Raw genomic sequence first — 20,304 nt, forward strand, 5'->3', positions numbered from 1 at the left:
CTCATGAGAACAGCACAGCAGGTCAGGTCAAGGTCGGCTCATGGCCTTGCCAATGCCAGCAAACTGATGTTTAAGGAAAAAGTGCAGAAAAGGGCAAGTATCTAAAAGGGAAGGAAGGGAGAAGCATCTAGCAATCCCTCCCCAAACACTATGTGCAGTGAAAGCAGGGCTAGAAAATCCCATCCACGGCCACCCCAGAGCAGAAAACAGCCAGAGATAGGGGCAAGCAGCAGCTCCTAAAAAACCTGAGCAAGTTATTTTAACCTTTTGTTGCTCTTCATCTGTGGAAGAGTCATCGGATGGCTGAGGAGAGTTTCCAGGGCTGCTCCTTCGAGCATCTGCACCCCCATCTGCAGCAGGTGGCACTTCCAGCACGGGCACCCTGGAGACCCCGTTCCTCCCAGTGCCCTGCTCCTCTGGCCTGGAATGGGAGCAGGTTCGGGAGCGGAATTTCTCCAAAGCGCTGAAGAAATCAATCCTGTCTGTGCTGAGGTCTGTCACTTCGGGGTGAGGGTTCTGTTGGGGACCTAGGGAATTCTGGTTTGGGGATTGGGGGAAGTCTTTTAAGCATGAAGTGAATTCTTCCATGGGAACCAAGTGCACGTTCATATCAGGCTTAAGGGCATCTTTTTCCAGATCATCCACTGTCAGATCAGGAAACTCTGTTATTTCCAAAGGGTGCTGGAGCTGCATTAAGGCCTCAGAAGCACGGCAGTTGTCAGAAGGGACAGAGTCTACACAGCACCCTGCTGTACAGCCATTGATATTGTTCAGGTTCAGTTTGTCCTCCATCTGCTCAGTGTGGAAGTCTCTGCAAGTAAACTCTAAGTGGATCCTTCTCTCCTTCACACACACATCCTCAATCATATTTGTGTCCTCTGGGAGCTGCTGCTCCCTCTCCAGCTCAGCTGAGTAAATGGGAGACATGGGCTGCTGGTTGTCATTGGTCTTGGCCTCTGAGATCTGGTCAGCTGAGGTGGTGATCTCCTTTTTGTTCAGCTCCAGCCCAGCCTTGCAGATGGGCTCGTGGTGATCCGAGAGGTCGCTGTCTGAGTGTGAGCGCCACAGTTTGTTGTGCCGCTGTTTGCTGCAGGGAAGGAGAGCAAAAGAAAACAGTGAGTAACTTCTACATACCACAGCCAGATCCACCTGCTTGTAAGAGGACACAACCTACAACTGAAACTGTGCCAAATGCTGGAGTCACTGACCACAGCTGTGGCTTCACCTGAACAGTTCAGGGCCAGACCTGCTGCTGGAGAAGCTGACCCAGTAAGGAGCCACTTTCCAGGAGCTGAATTCCATGGCACCATTCTGCTCCACACAGCCCTCCCTATTTCTCAGCAGTGCTGGATCCATCCACTCAAATGCAATGTTCAATTGACTGCAGAATATGGTCCTCTTTTCTCAGCCAGAACTTTTCCATTTGCTAGCAGGTGAGAGGTGACAAGAAGAGAGAGAACCTCTTGTGTTGGACACAAGCAGGTGGTGGACACTGAAAAAAGTCCAGTTTCTATAAAGTCCAATTTCCATAAAGTCCAATTTCCTTCGTGGTTCCTTCTCTGAATAGTTTCAGTAATCAATAACTGGCTCTTGTAACCAAGGGAAAGGGTGGGATGAGTAGAGGCGGGTGTGTGCAAAAACACACAAGACATCCTCAACAGTAAACACACAGCCCAAATTACCACCCACCTTCCACAGGAAGGAAGCTCAGAACTCCTCCAGCTCCTGGAAAGCCCCTTTAGGAAAGTCTGAACCATCAAAAGGCCAAATAACTGCCAGTGGCATTGCATCACCTTCCTCAACTCCACCTGCCAAAATCCCCAACCCATGCACCTGGGCTTACAGAGAGCACTGCAGGCAACTTCTTGCCATGAAATGCCAGAGCCAGCCCAGGCTGCCAGGGTTCGTGAGTGGCCATGGCCACAGGGATGTGTTTCCACCCATTGCCCCTAGGAGGAACACAGAAACCACAGAAGCCTCCTTGGAGTTGCAGATCTTGCAAAAACCCTCCAGTCCCTTGCTAGCAGGAGCAGGCGCTCCCAGACACATCCAGTGGCCACTCTAAGTTAATTAACAGATGGTACTGAGCTAATTACCACGTGCCAGTTCAGTTGTGGGTGCCCAACAGCTAAGGAAAATAACTCATTGCACATTTGGCTTTCCAACCCTATAATCAGTGACAACCTTCCCGTGTGACACAGGGCAGAATCAGGTCCTGACACAGGAGAGGAGGATCAAGATCAGAGGCCAAAGGCACGTCCTGGGGTGCACATGCTCCATCTCTAGTGGGTTTGGGAGCAGTTTGACACTGGCAGCAGAAACAGGCTTGTCCCTGAGGCAGGTTCTTGTTCGGGCTCTGTATGGAATGTCATCTGACATCTCTGCTCATAAAGCCTGGGGAGCTGCTGGTGTTTTCTGAGGGCACTTCAGTGCTCAGATCCATCTCTTTGCTGCACATTTGATTTTTGAAAGTCAGAATTACCCTCCAGTGTGAGCAACTGGCACAGATCTGAGGACCAAAGCAGATGTCAAGCACCAGTGGCAGAGGTGTGCTGTGCTATCTCCCAATCTGACACATTCTCAGTCTGACAATCTGCATGAGGTGCAGTCAGAGAACAGGAGCCCACTTCCCTCCCCAGAGCCCACAGCTGCCTCTTGACCTTCCTGGGAAACATTCCCAGTGCTTTGGACCAGGAGGCCCCTACACCTCCCACCAGCTCTCCAGGCTTGGGTATAAAACTGCTGTTGGTTCACAAGCTGCACCAGGCACAGGAGATCCCAAACACCGGTTTCCTGTAACTTATCTATAACTAATACCAGAAACAGGCCTGGCTCAGCCTTGCTGTGTTTATCAACAGAGGGAGGGGACAGTTTAACTAACCCCAGGAAGTATGACAGTCCCAAAGAGCAATACACACTTGTTGTTGTGACTAAAAGCAGGCAGGGGGTTTTTATTTTACAGCTGGAAAACATATCCCAGTTGCTATAACCCCAGCACAAAACCGTAACTGGATAGTGTGAGCACATGGCTGCCCTCACATACCTTCCCCCTGAAACTGGAGCAGTCACATGAGTGTCAATCTGTTGGGTTTTTTTGGTTTTTGTTTTTTTTTGCCTGTCCTGGAATACTGCAGCAATAAACAATGCAGCCAGAGGGCAAACAAAGAGGAAAAAATGCAGCTTTGAGACAAAGAGGGACAGTCTCTGCAGCATGGAGTGGCCATTCCTTGCTTCAGTGAAGCTTCATTTACTGCAGGCTTTTTCATCCTACACAGATGTAACACACTGCTCCTGCATTGTTTAAAGCCTCACAAGCAATCCTGTTTGTGCCATTGTACAGGGACTTGCAGAGCAGGGCAGGGCTTCAGTGGAAGGGAGGCCACATGCTATTAATGGTGGCAAAAGGAAAGATATACCTCCAAAAAATAAATTACTAAAAGATAGGGAAAAATAATCCTTAACCAAAATGTTTGTACAGGGTGGCTTTGCAGGCATGTCACCAGCTACCAGACTGGCAGATTACCCAAACCTGCTGGGCTCAGGGCTGGAAGATGTGAGATACCAGCTGCTCCCACACCAGAGCTCCTCACAGGTGTTCACCAACTTGTTTGTGTGTTTTTCACACTTAAAAAACTTCTTTTTCTCCATCCAATCTACACCAATGAGATCTAATTCCCCAGTCTGCTCAATGCACACTACACTGGTCAGGTCACCTCTGGCTCAGGACTCCACTGACCTTTACCAACTGGTGCCAGCAGCATGTTGGGTGTCACATGAGGAGGCACCCAAGGCAGGTGTGCTGTCTGTCTCCAGGGGTTTCAGTCCAGCAGGGCACTATTTTTTAAAATTGTCTATTCCACGTGATCTGTCCTGAGACTTGATACTACTTGGCTGCTTTTTAGAAAGAAAGAGGGTCAGTGTGGCAGGCAGGGTTTGGGGAGCAGGGGAGAGGAAGGATGGGAAGAATTGGTGGATGAAGTTCCTGTGGGTGCACCTGGTCAGGGAATAAGCTGGGAGGAGCCCTGAGGTTGTTTACTTGTGCAGAGAGGGAAAGAGGAAGCACACTCCAGTGACAGGGGAGCTCAGACCAAGGGCTTGGTGTAAAAATTGGGAATTCAGGCCTGGCCCAACAACAAACACAGTCAGGCTGATGGGAACAGGTGGAGAGCAAAAGAGGAAGAAAAAGTTATTACAATGAAAGGGAATGGAGGTCATTGCAAGTGGATAGAACAGACATGAAGGGACAGAGGTAAGAAGTGTGCCCTAAAGACAGTACATGAGTGACAGAGCTGCTGTAAATAACAGTATATAAAACAATGGCTAGACTCATCCTTAAAGCTATTTTCCAACCTAAATGATTTTACAAAAAGCAGGCATCTCCCAGGCACCAAAAAACCTTTGAAATTTCCTATTTACTTTGGTCCAAACCAGCTAAGATCACCTCCTGTGGCAGGAGGCTCAGATTGAGTAACTGTGCTTGCTGCAGATCTGCTTCCAGGCAAAGCACACCAGGATCCCAAACTAAATACCATAACCTGGCAAAACAGAGTATCACTACCTCCTTCCTGCTGATCACGTGAACACATTGCTTAACACAGCCTAGAAACATGCAATATTTATGTCTTTTTGCTAGTCAGGTGATTGGCTTGGGATTACAACACACTTGCCCATACCCAGGCCCAGCTCCAGACCAGCCTCAGGACTCCAGGCAGGAATAAACACCACTGTTGCAATGCACAGAACATCCTGTCCCCTCCCCTCACACCAACACTTAGCAAAGGGATCTAAATAAAACCAGACCAGCTGCTGAGGAGGGGCATGTTCAACAGGGAACTGTGAGGAGACAAAGCGAGTTCCCTGCCAAGTGATGTTACAAGCAACAGGATCATCATTTATCTCTGCTGGAGCCTGCATAGCTCTGAATGCTGCACTCAGATAACACCTCATGAGATGCTACTTTCCAAAAAGCAAACATCCTAGAAGAAGTCAAACAGCTTCCTGACAGCTCCTGGTTACACCCATTTTCCCAGGCTGAGCTAACCCTGAAAACAGAGCGCTACCTTTGCTATGAACCCGAGCTTGCACAACACAAAAATGGAGTCAACCATTGAAGTGTTACACCTCAACATGGGTAATGAGGATCAATCCCTGCACCCACCTGGCCAGCAGGATGCCCTGGTACTCCTCCAGCTGCCTCATGAAGCTGGGGTTGGGCTTGGTGACCGTGCGCCGCTCCTTCACGTAGTCGTAAGCCCTGTCCAGGTTCCAGCCGTATTCCTTCATGGCATAGGCAATCACTGTGGAGGCTGAGCGGCTCACTCCCATCTTGCAGTGCACCAGGCACTTAGAACCATTTTTCCTAAAGTCGGAGAAAGAACAGAAGAGGATCACTAAACAGAAAACATCTGACAAGCTGAAGAAAACAGCAATTTCTTTACCAGAGAATTATCGAACATATTTTCAGCACTGTGGCCACAGCTGGAGTCTGGGATGTGATCTGATAATCCAATTTACAAACTGGAGCAAGACACACAAAGAAACTGAAGAACAAGGTCTTGTTAATATTCCTAAGAGATTTTGTTACAACAGCTCTTCTGAAGCTGTTATTGCACAGTGGAAAAACACAGAGATACAGAAAAACCTCTGAAGACTAGTGTGGCACCCTTGACTCAGCCCAAATGGCCCACTGGTATCAAGCCACATTCCAAGTGAAAAGAGAACCTGTACCACAAACATGGTGTCACAATTTAGAAACACATCCCAGAAAGATATGAAGCAGTTCAGAGCAGCCTCTAGCACAGAGATGCTCTTCTACTGCAAACCACAAACTGAAAATGCTGTGATGCTAGGTATGCAAGGAGGAAAATCAGTTAAGAAAATCAGCAGGAAAACAAAATGCTTAGTATATATCTTCTAAATGTGTGTGTTGTGTTTTCTGAAGAGACTTACTTTGCCTTGGAGATGAATTTGTAGGTATCATTCCAGTAAGCCAGAAGATCTGTAGCTTCTTCATCATAAACCCTGATATTGTGGTATTCAAAGAGCCCAGGGAAGAAATTGTCTATTTCTCGAGTCACATTCAAAATGTACCGTACCCTGCATGGGAAACACAGCCAGTTCAGAGAGATGTCCCACTGCTGCACTGCAGCCTTGCCTTGCTTTGCCAAGGGCATTTGGAAGTGCACTCTTCAACAAAATTCTTGGGAAATCAGGAATTTATGCAAGGAAGCAGCAGCTAGCACAGACAATAGGTTTTGCTGGGCACTTCAGAGCCTGATAACAGAGATCCATGGATAGAAACTTCCTCTGCACAATGTCAGCTCACACTGCCCACCACCTCTGCTCTACATGTCAGCAACACTTGTGCCACAGGAGCTCCTGCAATTGATGTTTGCACACCTTTCCAACCCCTCTGTGAATCTCTCCTCCTGCTGCACCAAAACCACAGGAAGATGGAAGCCTAAGCCTCCCAGTAACACCAGAGCTAAACAAGCACATAAAACAACTACAGAGAGATGTAACAGACAATGAGCCACTGGGGAGGATTTATTTCTTATCCCTAAATTTTCTGGAAAGGAAACTGCTAGAGAAAGCATGTGGTATTTATGTACACAGCACTCAGTATTTTTAGCCCTGAGGGTTGCTCGTAAGATGCTTATGAAATGCACTCATGCTGGGATATCAGGCAGAACAAGGGAACTGCAAGAGGGTGACATCCCCTTTCCCAAGCAGGTATGAGATCACTGGCAATCAAGTAGGGCCTGTTGGACTCAAGGAAATCACAGCAGACCCTGAGCTCGCCAGGAAGAGTCAATTTTGCCAGGCTGAATTTCTGAGGTACAGAATGACACTAGCAGTTCACCAGCACAATTAGTTTTTTCCACTGGTTTGTCACAAATAAGCCAAACTCGTGAATAATTTTTTAATTGCACAATCTTGGTGCTTATAACCACCTGGTCTAGAGAAAGGACAATTTAAACTTGAAAAGTAGAAAGGGCAGGAAACAGAGGAACCCATTGGTGGGGTTCCTACAGGACTTTACTTCCTACTGGGCCCCACTCAGAGGAACAAATGCTCTTCTCCACATTTTCCTTCCTGCACAGCCTGGAGGTCCTAAGTGCCTCTGTAATCAGTCCAGAACTATGGGCTGGGGCTGAGGGCACAGAGCCAACTATGCAGCATCCAGTTCAGTAATTGCAGCTTTTTACTACTTATAGCTATGAGCTTGCTGCCTTCCTTTGTTTGCCTTGGGGACATCAGTCAAGGTCAGGGTAAGATCCCTCTACATTAAGGTGCCTGTTTGTGGGACAAGGAGTTTGGAGGAAGCAAGAGCTCGTTTGGATCTGCAATCCCTTAAATAAGACTCAGGTTATACAGCAGGTATGGAATAGTTTGTTGCATAGAAAAGTGTGGCCAGGCTCTTGCTTTTAAGCTGATGGCCTGAAGCTACTCACCCTCTGTTCTGCAAATCTTCCAAATTGGAGGCATTCCATTCTGAGCCCTGCAGGGAAAACATGCAAAGGGACACATCAGGCAGAAGGAAGGCATGGCCAGGCAACTGGTGGAGGGAGGGACAGTGAACCAGAGCTGACCAGCCAAAGGCTGGAGAGCTGGGGCTCCTTTGAGCACAGGGATACACAAGTGGTAACCAGGGCTGATGCTCAGCCCCTTCTCTCACCCCATTAACCAGATCCCTTTTGAAACAAGAAGCAGCTCTGCCAACATGAGCCCAGCACTGTGTTGGCACTTCCTGCAAACTGCTGACAAATCAACCTCAGCAAGACAGGACCACCCCACCCTTTCCCTGGAGGCTGCTGCCAGTTCTGCCCCACAGAGGAGAAGCTGCCTGCATTTAAGAGCCATCCAGGTGCTGTTTATACACAAAACACCCATCTCCAACATCAAAGGCAGCAACACCTAAGCTCACTTGGGTTACACCTCTTCTCCCCATGTTCAAAGCCTGTGTGAGCAGAGAAATTAAGACATTTAACTAACCCTGGCTAGGTAACCCTCTCCTCTGCAGCACACACAGCTGCTGGCTTCCTGCTCAAACACAAACCTGACTGAGGACAAAACCACTCAAAGACTTCCTTCAAAATTAAAGGTGCACAAGCTCTCTGCTTCCCTGCCCTAAAATGGCTCCCAAATGGAAAGATGATCCAGATGAAGATGATTGATTGTATTTACCAAGGCCCAGACTCAGTTTAATGTCTCTTTCAGTCAAGGCAGAACAATTTAATTCAGGCCTGGGAACCATCAGTTTCCACAGGTAGGGAGAACAATGCTTCAGGGGTGAAAGCCTTTTCTCCTGTCCTTTGATCCACAAGTACCAACATCATCAGTTCTCTTACTTCCTGCTTAGTTCTTTTAGCACTCCTTAAATGGGATCCCACAGGGCTCTTGCCTCCACCTGGAAGGAAACAGCTCCTTGCCTCTCTGAGCCCTCACAACACAACCCTGCCTTGCAGCACACATGCTCCTGGGTGAAGCTGGTGCCCAGCCCCAGCAGCACTGCTCCTCACCACAGCAGCTGCTCTGCAAACACTTTTATTCCACACATTAACCACAGCTCTTCTTGGTGCTGCCTGCAAGCCTTGTTTGAAAGGTTTTCTCCCCATTAAATGTACTCAGAGCCAAGACTCCAAGCCCTGCAGTGCATCCAGCTGCCTGTAACAGCTTTTGGCCAGCACCATAAGCCTGTAACAGGTTCCTCTCTCTCCTTATAACACATAGTCTGCAAAAAAAAATCCATTACATCTTAGGTGCTTCCAAGTTTCCTGGCTCTACCCCAACATGATATCCTGGGAGTGCTCACATTAGCAGAGACCATCCCTTCTGAGCTGGAGACTGGGAGAGGCCCTCTCCACTTGGAAAGACCAGCTGGTCCAAGAGGAATGGCTTTGTTTAAAGTTGAGCCAAGCTCACAGGCTAGACAGCCCCACCAAACCTGTGTCCATGGCTCCAGGGCTGGGAAATCCAGCAGAGCGCTGACTCACCAGAAGGAGCTGCAGTAATTAAGACAGGCCCCAGCAGCAACTAAGCAAGCAAAACATTAAACAGCAAAATGTTTATGTTTCCTTAAGTGACTTATCTCCAGAATTCTTCATTACTTTACTCTGTTCTTCCTGGATCACACAAACTCAGAGCTTTCCATGTTAAAAGAGTGTCATTCCACAGCTCCCCTCCCTCTTTGCTATGTTATGTCTTCCCCAAACACAAGAACTTGGCATGTGGCTACCCTGAACAGTTAAAGCCACAAAACTGGTCTTACATCAATGGAAAGAGCCCTGAGAAACTGTTAGAATTAAGACCTTGTCTCTTCCATCCACTAGGTACAGGGTCTACAGCTTGGTGCTACGTGGCAAAGTTTAGCACGGCCAAAAAGCCAAGCTGCTCTTGTTCATTACTGTCTTGTTTAAGAGTAATTGATCCCAGGATCAACCAACCTTTCCTTCAGAATTCCTTTTACTTCCTCCAGAAGCTCCTGTGCCAACCAACCCATAGTGAAAACTGTTTGGAGTGTTTACTTTTGTGTTCACTGTTAGACTCACCAAAAAGACATGATCAAATATCTGTGTGGGGCTGTCCATCTGCCCAAGGATCACTATCATTTCATTGTCAATGAATTCTTTGAACTCCCGCAGGTTGCACACCATCTGCATCTCCAGCTCTGTGCGGATCTGCATGGGTACAAGGGACACAAGGAAATGATGTGAATCTTTTGTTCTGGCCTTTCTTCATGGCATGAAGCACAGAGCTCTTTAGTTTGCACCACAGCATGTCCAGTGCTGCACCCTCACCACTCACTTCTTTTGAGGTGATGTTCTCCAAATCTTTCTGCATCATGATCTCCCTTAATTTGGTCTTAATCAGCCGTTCCGTGCGTTCCCGCTCAGTTGGGCTGTCAGAAGAAAGCAACAGAGTCACTGGGAGGGAAAACAAACTGCATTCATGACACTTTTAAAATAGGTATAGACTGCATACTCTGTAGAGCCTCAGACTCTCACACTACTTCCCCCCAGGCATGTCCTCTGGAGGGAATTCAGGTGACAGTAAAGCCCAGTTTAGATTCACAGTTGTATATGAAAGCCACTAACTGAATGCTCCTAATCCATTGTAGTCATCCAGAGAACCCCTGGTATTTGGTAAAATTTAAATTGGGAAGGCTGCATTATACCCTCTGGAGCAATATCTAAGCCTCTCCCTACCTTTCTTGGAAAGGTAACAGCTCCAAAACTCCTTACATGGAGAGCTGAGGGCAGCTAAGCCTCTGCATTCCTCCTGCCCCTGCTGCCAGGGGCCTTATCACCAGCTGCAAAAATAGCCTGAGTAACACCAGGGGAAGCTGCAGCAGAGCAGCAGCACGGAGCTGGCTCACCCAGCATCTCTAGAGGGGACCCAGCAGTGCCATGTCCCACCACCTCTCCCTTTTTCTGGAAGGCTGCCAGGATGGGGAGGGCATGGACGGTACAAGTGGTTCACAAACAAAAATCATGCAAGTTCCTGGTTCTTTTAATCTCATGCATTATTTCAGGATTCCATTAAGAGAGTGCTGTTTAAGTGTCCCAAGGAAATCATTCAATTTCAAGGTGCCACCAGGGAAAGGGTGGGTTAGATAAAAATTATATATGAAAAGCTACAAGAAAACATTAATCTGTCAGTCTGCCAAAACTTTTCAGCCACCCGCCTTGTACATTAAAAAACAATCAAGTGTGAAGACTTGTTCACAGCTGAACAACTGCTCAGCATCATTATTCACTCACTAGACTCCAGCAACAGGAAATATCTGGGAGCATAAATCAACCAAAGGCACTATTATTCTGGGAAAGCAGCTGGGACCAGTGAAGTAATTATAAAATGGGCAAGAGAAAACTCTCACACTTGGCACCACATCTGGTCACATACTGCCTTTCAGGTTATATGGTATCAGTACCATCAGCAGTTACTAATGGCAGGGGTGGTAAGCCTTGAATGTTGATACAGCCTATAAATTTTGCCTTTCCAAATTGTCTACCCATTTACCTGAAGTCCATACATAAACACTTCACTTTACAGCAAAATGAACTGAGTAAAGATAAAAAGACCATGTTAGCCTAAACATGTGCTCAGACACGTGCCAGTGTAAGAGCAAAGTCCAGAGAAACCTGTTCCTTCCAGGCCTGGAACAAGAGGACAAAACCAGCAGAGACAAGGCTGAGGTACACCACACCTCTCTCACCAGTAACATGGGACTCACCTTGCAGAAGCAAAGCCCAAGGTAAACAACTAAACTGAAAACAGAGGAGATGCAAGGGAGCCCCAGGAGGGCTAAACTTCCAGTGCTGGTGTTTACCTAACCATGAGTCCACTTTTTACATGGAACAGGAAGTCTCTCCTTATTAATACCTAATTAATAGCAATCTCTTGTGGAAACTCTCTCCTCATTTGGGGATAGTTCAGCAAAGCCAGCCCAACTTACACATCTGTGAAGAGGGCGGGCGAGTCGGGCCGGTGGGACTGCACGTCCTGCATGGCATTCCACTCGTTGACTGATGACTGGTCAGAGTTGATGTGGCTCTCATAGTAACTGACCCACGTGAGGAAGAGGCTCCCTGGATAGTAGTTGTTGCTCCTTGCCACTTCACAAGCCTTATGCAAACTCTGCAGAGCAGACCTAGCAAGGGAACAACATTTGTCAGTTTATCATTTCTTCCTCCGGCATTATCAAGCACTAAGCAGCAGCCAAATCCAGCATGCTGCTCATGTCCCATCAGTTGGTACAAACCCCTGGCACTGTGCACCAGGCTGTCCTGCAAGGCTCTGGATTCCCACACGCTGCCAGAGCTTGCATGTCTTAATTGGAGCATGCCAAAACAAGGCTGGATAGCAGTGAAGGTGCCCACAATTCAGACCCGTGTCTCTGGTTCCAAAATCTGCTACAAATACCCAAGCCCTAAATAAGATGCACAGAGTTTGTGTCCAAGACAGGGTGCTGACAGCTCCTACTGTGCCATCAGCTGTCCCATGTGAGGGCAGGAACACCCAGGAATCAGACATGCACAACCAAGGGCTCAAGACTGCACTGAGATGCTGAGGTGTCTGCCCTCTCTCACTGCACGAGGGATGGCAGAAGTTTCTTCAGCTGCTGCTGGGAAACAAATCCCCCTCTCCTATTTTTAGCTTATTTTAAATCTTTGACTGGGATCAGAAGGATCCAGGTCAAAATCACTGGGGTGACAGCAGCATCGCTGACAGGCGATGTATTTTTGCAATGCAAAGAAGCTTGAGCCAGAAATACTTTCATGATCACTACATGAACCACCCTAAAAGGAAAGAAAAATGCAAGCAGCTTCTCTTTCCTCCATCACAATGAACATAACTCAAAATATTTCAAACGTATACTCAAAGCAATGTGACTCTGGGCTCAAAGCAGCAGCCCTTTGCAAGGAAAATTACCCTATTCCTTCCTGCCCTCAGCTGAGACAAAGCTGCTCTACACCAGCACTTACATCTCTTCTTTCCTTTGGTACCAAACTTCCTTCCCTGTCTCTGAAGGAAACTTCTGGCTGCTCAAGCAGGTCTCAAGATCACAGTAACCTAAAGCAGCATCTGGTTTTTAAGAGCTTAAGCAGCTAAAACACCTGGAAAAAGGATCACTGGGATAGTCTGTAGTAAGTACTTACCACATTGCCTGTACAGACACGGGCTTGAATATGTGCACCCTGTTATCTGTTGATACGCTGAAGCCTCTGGTGAGAAGAAAAAAGGCAAAGTAAAAATGTCTCCCAAAAGTCACTTTTTAGTTAATAACTGATAGTCTTAGCACATTAGAACAGCAAAGGTCTAGCCCTAAGCATACACTGCTGAGTTCAGCTAGCAAACAGATGAAAATAGCACACTAAAAGCTCTAAGATAACTTCTTTAAGCAGCTGCTGTTTGGGAACGAAACTAAGACAGTGGGACAGTGCTGGGCTGTGCTGTTTACCTTGGCAACACAAATTCAGTGCCACAGCTGGGAGCAACAGAGTCCAGCTAAAGAGATCCTGGGGCAGCTACCAAGGAAAGAAAAGTCATTCCATGCACTGCACTGGACAGCCTGAGTAACTGGCACAAACAGGAGTCTGCAAGTCAGGTGTCTGTTTGGCAGAGAAACATCATTCTTGCTTTATGTTGGGCTGAGTGCTGCCTGCTGCAAGCATGATGGAGGAACACATAATAGGATCCCTTTAAGGAGCTTTCACTACACACCCACTCTCCAGTAAAAGCTCCTTTACTCCAGCTTAAACACACACATAAGCCACTGTCTCAGTGCGTGTTTATTCACAGATAAGTCAATTACTGCTGTTCCCTGCCACAACCACTGTGATTGAGGGCCTCTGAGCCTGCTAACCTGATACAGGTCAACAGAGGAGGGCTGCTGGACCTGTGAGGGCTCTGCAAGCACTGGAATCCTTCCCCATGCACCTTGTTCTAAGTTGTATTAACACAGAACACACAAAAGGCACTCACCCATCCCCATCCAGGTGGATCAAGGTGTCACTCCAGAGAGGCAGCACCAAGCCCATCGTACAAGTGCTACTGCAGTGAGAAATAGAAAGTCAGTCTATCCACTACAGCACCATGTTATTATTCTAATTTCATGGCAATAGTTGCATATTTTTGTATTCATTTGGAAAAAGAAAAACCCCACTGTTGCTTCAGAGACAAACAGCGCCAGTGTTGTTCTACAGGGGCCTGGCAAGGATTACCAACCAGATTCAGGGCACAGCACTGTCCTTTCAAGCAAGCTTGAAGGGTTAACACACCCAAGAGAAGAGCAAACAGGATCCAAAACCACTGAACTTTGTGCAGAAGGTCAGAGGGGGCTCACAGTCTTTGGTCAGCTCAAGGCCTTCTTTACAGATTAATCCCTCTCAGGCTCAAGAGGTTTGGTTCTAGCTCTGATTTTGCAATCCACAGCTTTATTTTCTTGTTTGTCTCCCAGCCACAGCTGCTGGGGACTGGGAGCAGGGCAGTGCAATAGCAGGATGACTGGCAGCATGGCAAGTTGGCAATCTCAGCCTATCACCTGTGGCTGACTCCTGACCCTTCTTTGCCCTCAAGAAGGAGCACAACAGCCATGCCATACAATCCCTGGCAATGCCATTCCTCCCTCAGCTGCTTTGCTCTCTTTGCCCTCACAGTCCCCCAAGATTTCTGTAAGGCTGAGCAAAAAGCCAAGCTAAAAGCAGAAACCAAGTGATGGGAAAAAGGCAGGGGCGGGGGAACCCAACACAACCTCCTCTATGTTGTTAAATGAAAAGAGCTGAATCTCATAAAGCTGCAAATCTGCTCCATAATCAAAGCAGCATCTTGAAGAACTGAATTCAACTGCCTCCTGCTCTTATGCTCCTAGATTTCCAGCAGTTCCAGCACACCTGCCAGCCTCCAGCTTCAGAGAAGAGTGGGAAGAGGGAGAGACCAGGCTTTGGAGGGTCAGACAGGGAGCCCTGGAAATGCACACGCCTGGTGCCCAGCACCAGGAGACAGCATGCAGCTATTTCTGTTGACAACATGAGATGAGCTCATGGAAAGATGTGTTTTTAAAAGGCTTCCCAAGGTGGCTGGGGTATTTATAGTGATACTGTTCAGCGAGCGCTTATCAGAGACCATAGCAACAAGTCTACATGGAGTTATAAATACCGAGTGGGCTCGGGGAGGGCAGATCACAGTGACCATCCAGAAGCCCAGGAACTCCAGCAGAAAGCTAAAATGACTCTGCTGTGTTATTAGAGACTGAATACCAGTGAGCTCTCAGTTATCAAAGGTGGCTGCGCTGGCACATCACAGCCAACAGTGAGTTCCAATCTCACAGCAACCTGTGCAAGGACAAGTTATTCTTGCCCCAAGGCAAGAGCATCTCTAAATTACAGCTGTGCACACATGTGCAGAGACAGGAGCCAGGGGCAGCATCAAGCTGGTCCCCCATTTTAGCAGGCATCACCCAAGCTCAGCATCCAAACCAAGCATGGTGGCTGCTGTGACTAGCAGGCAATATTTGGAAGGCAATTTCTTAGCCAAACAGTTAAAAAATATTTTCCTGTGATCCTACTAACTACCTGGAAGTCATTTATTCCAACTAGTGTCAAAAGCAAGATTCATTCCTGTAGCAGCTGTGGTGAAGTAAGCATGAGTGTGAAACCTTCCAAAATTGAATATCCAGCTGATTGTCTTCCAATAGAGACCAAGATTTACTTAAAACTCTTTTAAAAAGAGTCATGTGCCTCCGTGCCCTCTTCAAAGTGCCCACTGTCCCCTTCTAAATGTGAAGTTTCTGCCCTTGAAGCTGCTGGGTTGCTGTCACCTGGCATACAGCCCCTCCAGCAGCAAAAGTTGCTTCCCAGCCACATTCTGCAGCCTTGTGGAAAGGTCAGCAGGAATTTAAATGAATGAAGCAGAAGCACTAAACCCTGATGACACAGTGCTGCCTGGGGACAGCACATGGTGTGCAGGATCTGCCATCACCAACCCTGACAGTGCCATCAGGCCTTTGTGCCATGACCTTGGCAAGGGACTGCCTGACAGTCCCTCTCTTATTTATCACCTGTTCTCCTGAATGCTGAGGTCCAGCTCCTCTAATTGCAGCTTTTTCTTTCTTTGCATGAAGATTGTCCCTGTCCCTGGTGTGCAGATGCAGGGCTTTGGGAACTTACCATTCAGAGGCACTGAACATCCTCACAGAAAGCCTGATGCTTGGAGGAACAAGGGAAATGCTGACCTGCACTGTTGCCTTCACATTTACTACCTCCTCTCAAGAAATAAAAAAAGGCAATTCTGAATCTCAAGAAAAATGTTAGGCTAGAAAAGCTGAAGCAGCCTGTCCCCAGAAAACACAGGACACCAGACAGTGATTTCTACAGGTAACTTGTGTGGAGGTGAGCACAAGGACTTCCCCACCTGGGCACTCTGAGTACCTGTCATTGGAAGAGAAATCCATTCCTAGGACGATGCTCTCCTCCGTGTCTTGTCTGCCATTGGTGGACACCACCACCATGTATCTAGTGCGGTTCTGGTAGGTACTTTCCAGTCTTACAGCCTGAAGAAAAGAAGGGGAAGAGATGAGCAGTGCAGTCAGCAAAACACACATTATGACCTTCACAGGGCACTTTTTCATGCTGAGTGAGGCGCAGAAGCAGCGATGCAGCCTGGACTGGTACGGATGTCCCACGCTCCTCAGCTGGGTAAGAAGTGCTTTACTCCTACACAGTGCCCTCCTCAACAGCTGGCACCTTCCTGGTGCACTCTGCACACCTGGCTGCAGGCCCTGCTCTGCCCCACCAAGGCTGACTTTGAACAACCTACAGCCCTCTGACTGGTCCCAGCCCACTGAGCTTTGTGGGCCATCAGTAGACAGATGGGTGTTGAACCTTTGAACCTTCACCTTCACCGAAGAACCAGAGCTTTCCTTTAAACTTCTGTGTGCTACAACAGCTCCAATGAGTCTCCTTCCACCAGCTTCCCAGGCAGCTGGACAGACAACCAGGACCTAATTCATACATGGTTTCCTGCTGGCCCTTTGAATTCTTCTGGCAATCGTACTGCCTTACACCTGGCAGGAAAAGATATCCCTATGGCTAAGCTGTATCCTTCACTGTTCAGATTGCCCAGGAAAGGTGAAAGTCATTGTGCCTTGCTGCTCCTGCCACGTTCACTTGTATCCCAGAGCCAAAAGAGCTCTAGGAGGACTGGTGCTCAGCCCAAAATCCCCCAAATCAAATACGAATGAGAGCACTCAGAGAACAGTGGAACTTAAACCGTGAATGTCAGACCAATGCTGAAGCCTCTGGAAGGCTGCACGGAGGTGAGCTGCTCCTCCAGAAGCCACAAGGAAGTGAGAACTGAAGGGACTCCAGGAAGTCTTGCAGACAGACTGCTGGTTCATGAGGAGGCTGGGGAAGGCAGCCCAGCACTGAAAGTTTTGCTTATCAACACTTGCAGCAAGCAGCCTTTACTTGCAACACTTTTTGGACTCCGTTCCGAGCTGTTTGCAGCTATTTTAGTCACAGGATCCCAAGCAGAGAAACTAGGACATCCCTAGAAAGGAAGTGTCTTAATTCTGCACATTAAACCTTAACTCTGGATGGCCCAAACCAACCCCAAGACTCTGTCTGGCCTCAGTGTTTACCATATTGTTAAACTGCTGCTTGAACTTTGAGCAGGGCCTGCAGAGAGCAAACAGGGGTGGAAGGAGCCTTCCTAGCCCAGCCTTGCACTGTGCCATGGACAGATCTCTGTCTGCTGTAACAGGACTTGGGTCCTGAATTCCTTGCAAGCCAGTGGTTGAAGTCTGAAGTGGTGTTTGACATCCTCCACAAACTGAAACCAAATTCCTCAAACTCCCGAGCCACGGCTTGTGTAGACGTCTCTTGGTGGTCCTCACAGGAGGTCATGGCTCAGAGACCCCAGCTGAAACAGTCATCCTTAAAAAGCTAAGAAATAAACTATAGAGTGAGATCCCTCAGGAGCAGGCTGCTTTTCCCAATATGCTCCTTTAGTTGTTCACAACTTGGCCTTGAGGTCAGAGCAGCATCTCCCAGCTTAGAGGAAGCCCCCTCAGATCTCAGAGCTCTCCTGTCCACCACCAGCGGGGAAACCTTGACCACAACACGTGGTGGAGTCTACAACAAAGGTTAAACCAGTGCCTGGCAGCTGAACAGAGCTCGCCATCCCAGCAGAGTGCTCTGTGCAGGGAATGCTGAGCGTGGCATTGCAGGGAGCAGCAGCTCTGGTGATGGGGTGGAACAGCAAGTGCAGGCAGGAGACAGTGCTGTCAGAATCTTCCAGACTTGCCCAGTTGGACCAAAGACCAACAGAAACTACCCAAATGCTGATGCCAGCAGACAGCTGTGCTCTGTACAGCCAGAGACTGTGCCCCACCCCATCTCCTTAGGATAAGTCATGCTAAAACCAGCCTTATTTTCCTTCTTGCTTCTTGAGTCACTGGGATTCCTCTGGAAACACGGAGGATCAAAGTGGTCAATCCTTCAAGGTGCAAATTCTCCCAAAGATGGTTGTTTCTAGAACTAACCACTTGTGGGAAAACAGAAAGGTGCTCTTCAACCTAGAAGAGCAAGTAATCACCAAGGTCTTGGTGGTTAATGTAATTATCTACATTAGGAACCAAACCTCAATAATCAGCACAGACTTGTCTAAAATGAGAGCAGACAGACACAGCTGCCCCATGTCTGGGGCATCCACACAGGAGTTTCTGTTCTGCTTCTCTTGAGGACAGTCCAGCAGCAAGAGGATTAACAAAATCTAACTTACTTTGCTAAACCAATTTGGCCAGCAGTAATGGGAAGTCTTGATGCAAGACCCTTTAGAACAGAGCAAGACAAACAGTGAGCAAAGGTCACATAGCTACACACTGGTAGGGTGGGATTTTCAGAGGTCAGTTAAGAGAAACAGGGCATGGCTCAGTGTGAATCTCTGGATTCAACACTTACACCCTTAGCACAAAGTGCTAAGAACCATGATTGGGCAGACAATGCGTTTTGCTAAATTTAATGGAGTATTAAAACAGCAGAATTGACATTGTAAACCAGCCAACTTCTAAAGCTGCTATTAGAGCCCCAGTGTGCCTATCAAACCACAAATGAAGCTCTAACCTTTCCACGAAGTGCTAGTTCACATGCTCACCTCTCAGAAGGAGCACACCAAGTGCTCTGATGTCTTTTAAATGAAGATATTTGAAATCCCAGTTATTGTAGGGAGGATGGCCTGGCTTCAGGGACTGTGATGAGATGGAAAGTTCTTTCTCAACCAGCTCATCTATACCGAGCTTTCTCCTGAGTTTGGGAAGGTTATTTGTAGTCTGGTCAAAACAGGGCCAGCCACATTCTTCTTAAGTTTTAGGCTCACCTGAACACAAGCCAACTTTATCTTCTGCTGCATTCTTGTATCATCAGAAGCATGATGTGATATTTCACCAGCCCTTATGAACAGCACATTCCAAGAAGTTCATACTGACCTTTCACGCTCCACAACAGTAGGTGTTTCATACAAGGACACATTTCTCATGGAGATAAATGATTTGAAGACAAAAAAAAATAAAAATGTGTGTCCAACTTTCAAGCTCCCAGCTCTGCTAAGCTACAGGAACATATTCAATCACTTTGCATTCTTAACTCCTTTTCCTCCTTCCTACTGATCTTACCATGGCTCTAATCCTGCTCTCATGGAAGGCTAGAAACCTCTGCCAACAGCTCCAAGAAACAAGAGTTGTTCCAAATTTTAAGTGTAGGTTTTTAGAGGATTAGATTCCTCTGCTGGCCCCTGAGCTGTGAAGCCAGCCCTCCAAATGACAGCAGCCAAGAAAATGAAGGGAATGTATTTCTCTCAGTAGTGTTTATATTTCAAATCTCATTTGTATCTGCTGTTTTATGAGAGAGTCCATTGCAGCCCTGCACACCCTTCGTTCGTCAAGAATCAATTAAATTCAAGTAGACTATCGAACTTAACCTCATGCAAGATTTCAGCATTCCAAATGTAGCTCTGGACAAAAGGGTTTATGTCTCAGCCCACAAAGTCCTTATTCAGCTGTTAAGGCTAATTTGTCCCAAATCACACAATGTAGCCAGTGATACTGCTGAACAATGCCCTGTTCAATAGTTTCCAATGTTCTAACCCTGGCTCAAATTCTGAAAAGCATTGAGAACCCCCATGCCCATCACTTTCACTGAAATTTTAGTGACAGCAAGGTGTGCCTGGCAAAATTTAGGGGAGTAGGTCTTTTGGCTTGCTTATGGCAAATTATTTTCAATGGTCATTCGGGAAGCTAAAGCATTCCATAGTAATCTTGGCTGTTTCCTAGCTATACTCATCCAATCAGCCCATCTCCAGCACAGCTCAGGAGGATTCAGCAAACCAGAGGTGTTGGAATAACACTTGGGATGCTGGCAGTCCTTCTCTGGGCAGAGGTTGCTAAGATGCACCAAGAAAACACAAGAAACAAACTTCAGGCTACCAAGTGCTGAAAGGTGCAGACTCACTGCAGTCATGCCTGGCCTTGTCAAGCACTTCAACATGTCCCAGGCAAATTCCTCACTGCTCACATTTGGCTTCTGGAGCTCCTCAGGACTGTGCATCAATGCCATGAACAGCAATGCCTCATTTTACATCATTACAGGAGGCAACAGCCCAGGAAAGCAGAAGGCCAAGGTTCAGTACATGGCTACATGGGGGTCCTGCATGCTCCCACCTGTTCAGCCATGGCCTTTTGGGATGCCACAAGTCAGGACAGCAGAGTGAGGAACACAACTGAGCTCTCACATAAGGGCAGATGCT

General features: G+C 47.5%; 1 protein-coding gene across 4 annotated transcripts in view; it reads right to left on the reverse strand.

The window, feature by feature from the left end:
* The window catches only part of SSH2 (slingshot protein phosphatase 2), a 90,262-nt gene that overhangs the window by 7,028 nt on the left and 62,930 nt on the right, over positions 1-20,304 (reverse strand). For 3 of the 4 annotated variants that reach the window (XM_063174089.1, XM_063174090.1, XM_063174091.1), the window contains 10 exons: positions 15,933-16,054; positions 13,489-13,557; positions 12,663-12,728; positions 11,459-11,653; positions 9,808-9,901; positions 9,552-9,680; positions 7,455-7,501; positions 5,950-6,096; positions 5,159-5,359; positions 265-1,087 (listed from right to left, as the gene is read on the reverse strand). In XM_063174089.1, coding sequence (XP_063030159.1) covers positions 265-1,087; positions 5,159-5,359; positions 5,950-6,096; positions 7,455-7,501; positions 9,552-9,680; positions 9,808-9,901; positions 11,459-11,653; positions 12,663-12,728; positions 13,489-13,557; positions 15,933-16,054 — 1,893 coding nt within the window. Of the gene's footprint in view, positions 1-264; positions 1,088-5,158; positions 5,360-5,949; positions 6,097-7,454; positions 7,502-9,551; positions 9,681-9,807; positions 9,902-11,458; positions 11,654-12,662; positions 12,729-13,488; positions 13,558-15,932; positions 16,055-17,930; positions 18,995-20,304 lie in introns of those variants that run through there. The other variant, XM_063174092.1, reaches the window with a different exon arrangement.

This window comes from Melospiza melodia, chromosome 21 (genome assembly GCF_035770615.1).
Source record: "Melospiza melodia melodia isolate bMelMel2 chromosome 21, bMelMel2.pri, whole genome shotgun sequence".
Lineage (NCBI taxonomy): Eukaryota > Metazoa > Chordata > Aves > Passeriformes > Passerellidae > Melospiza > Melospiza melodia.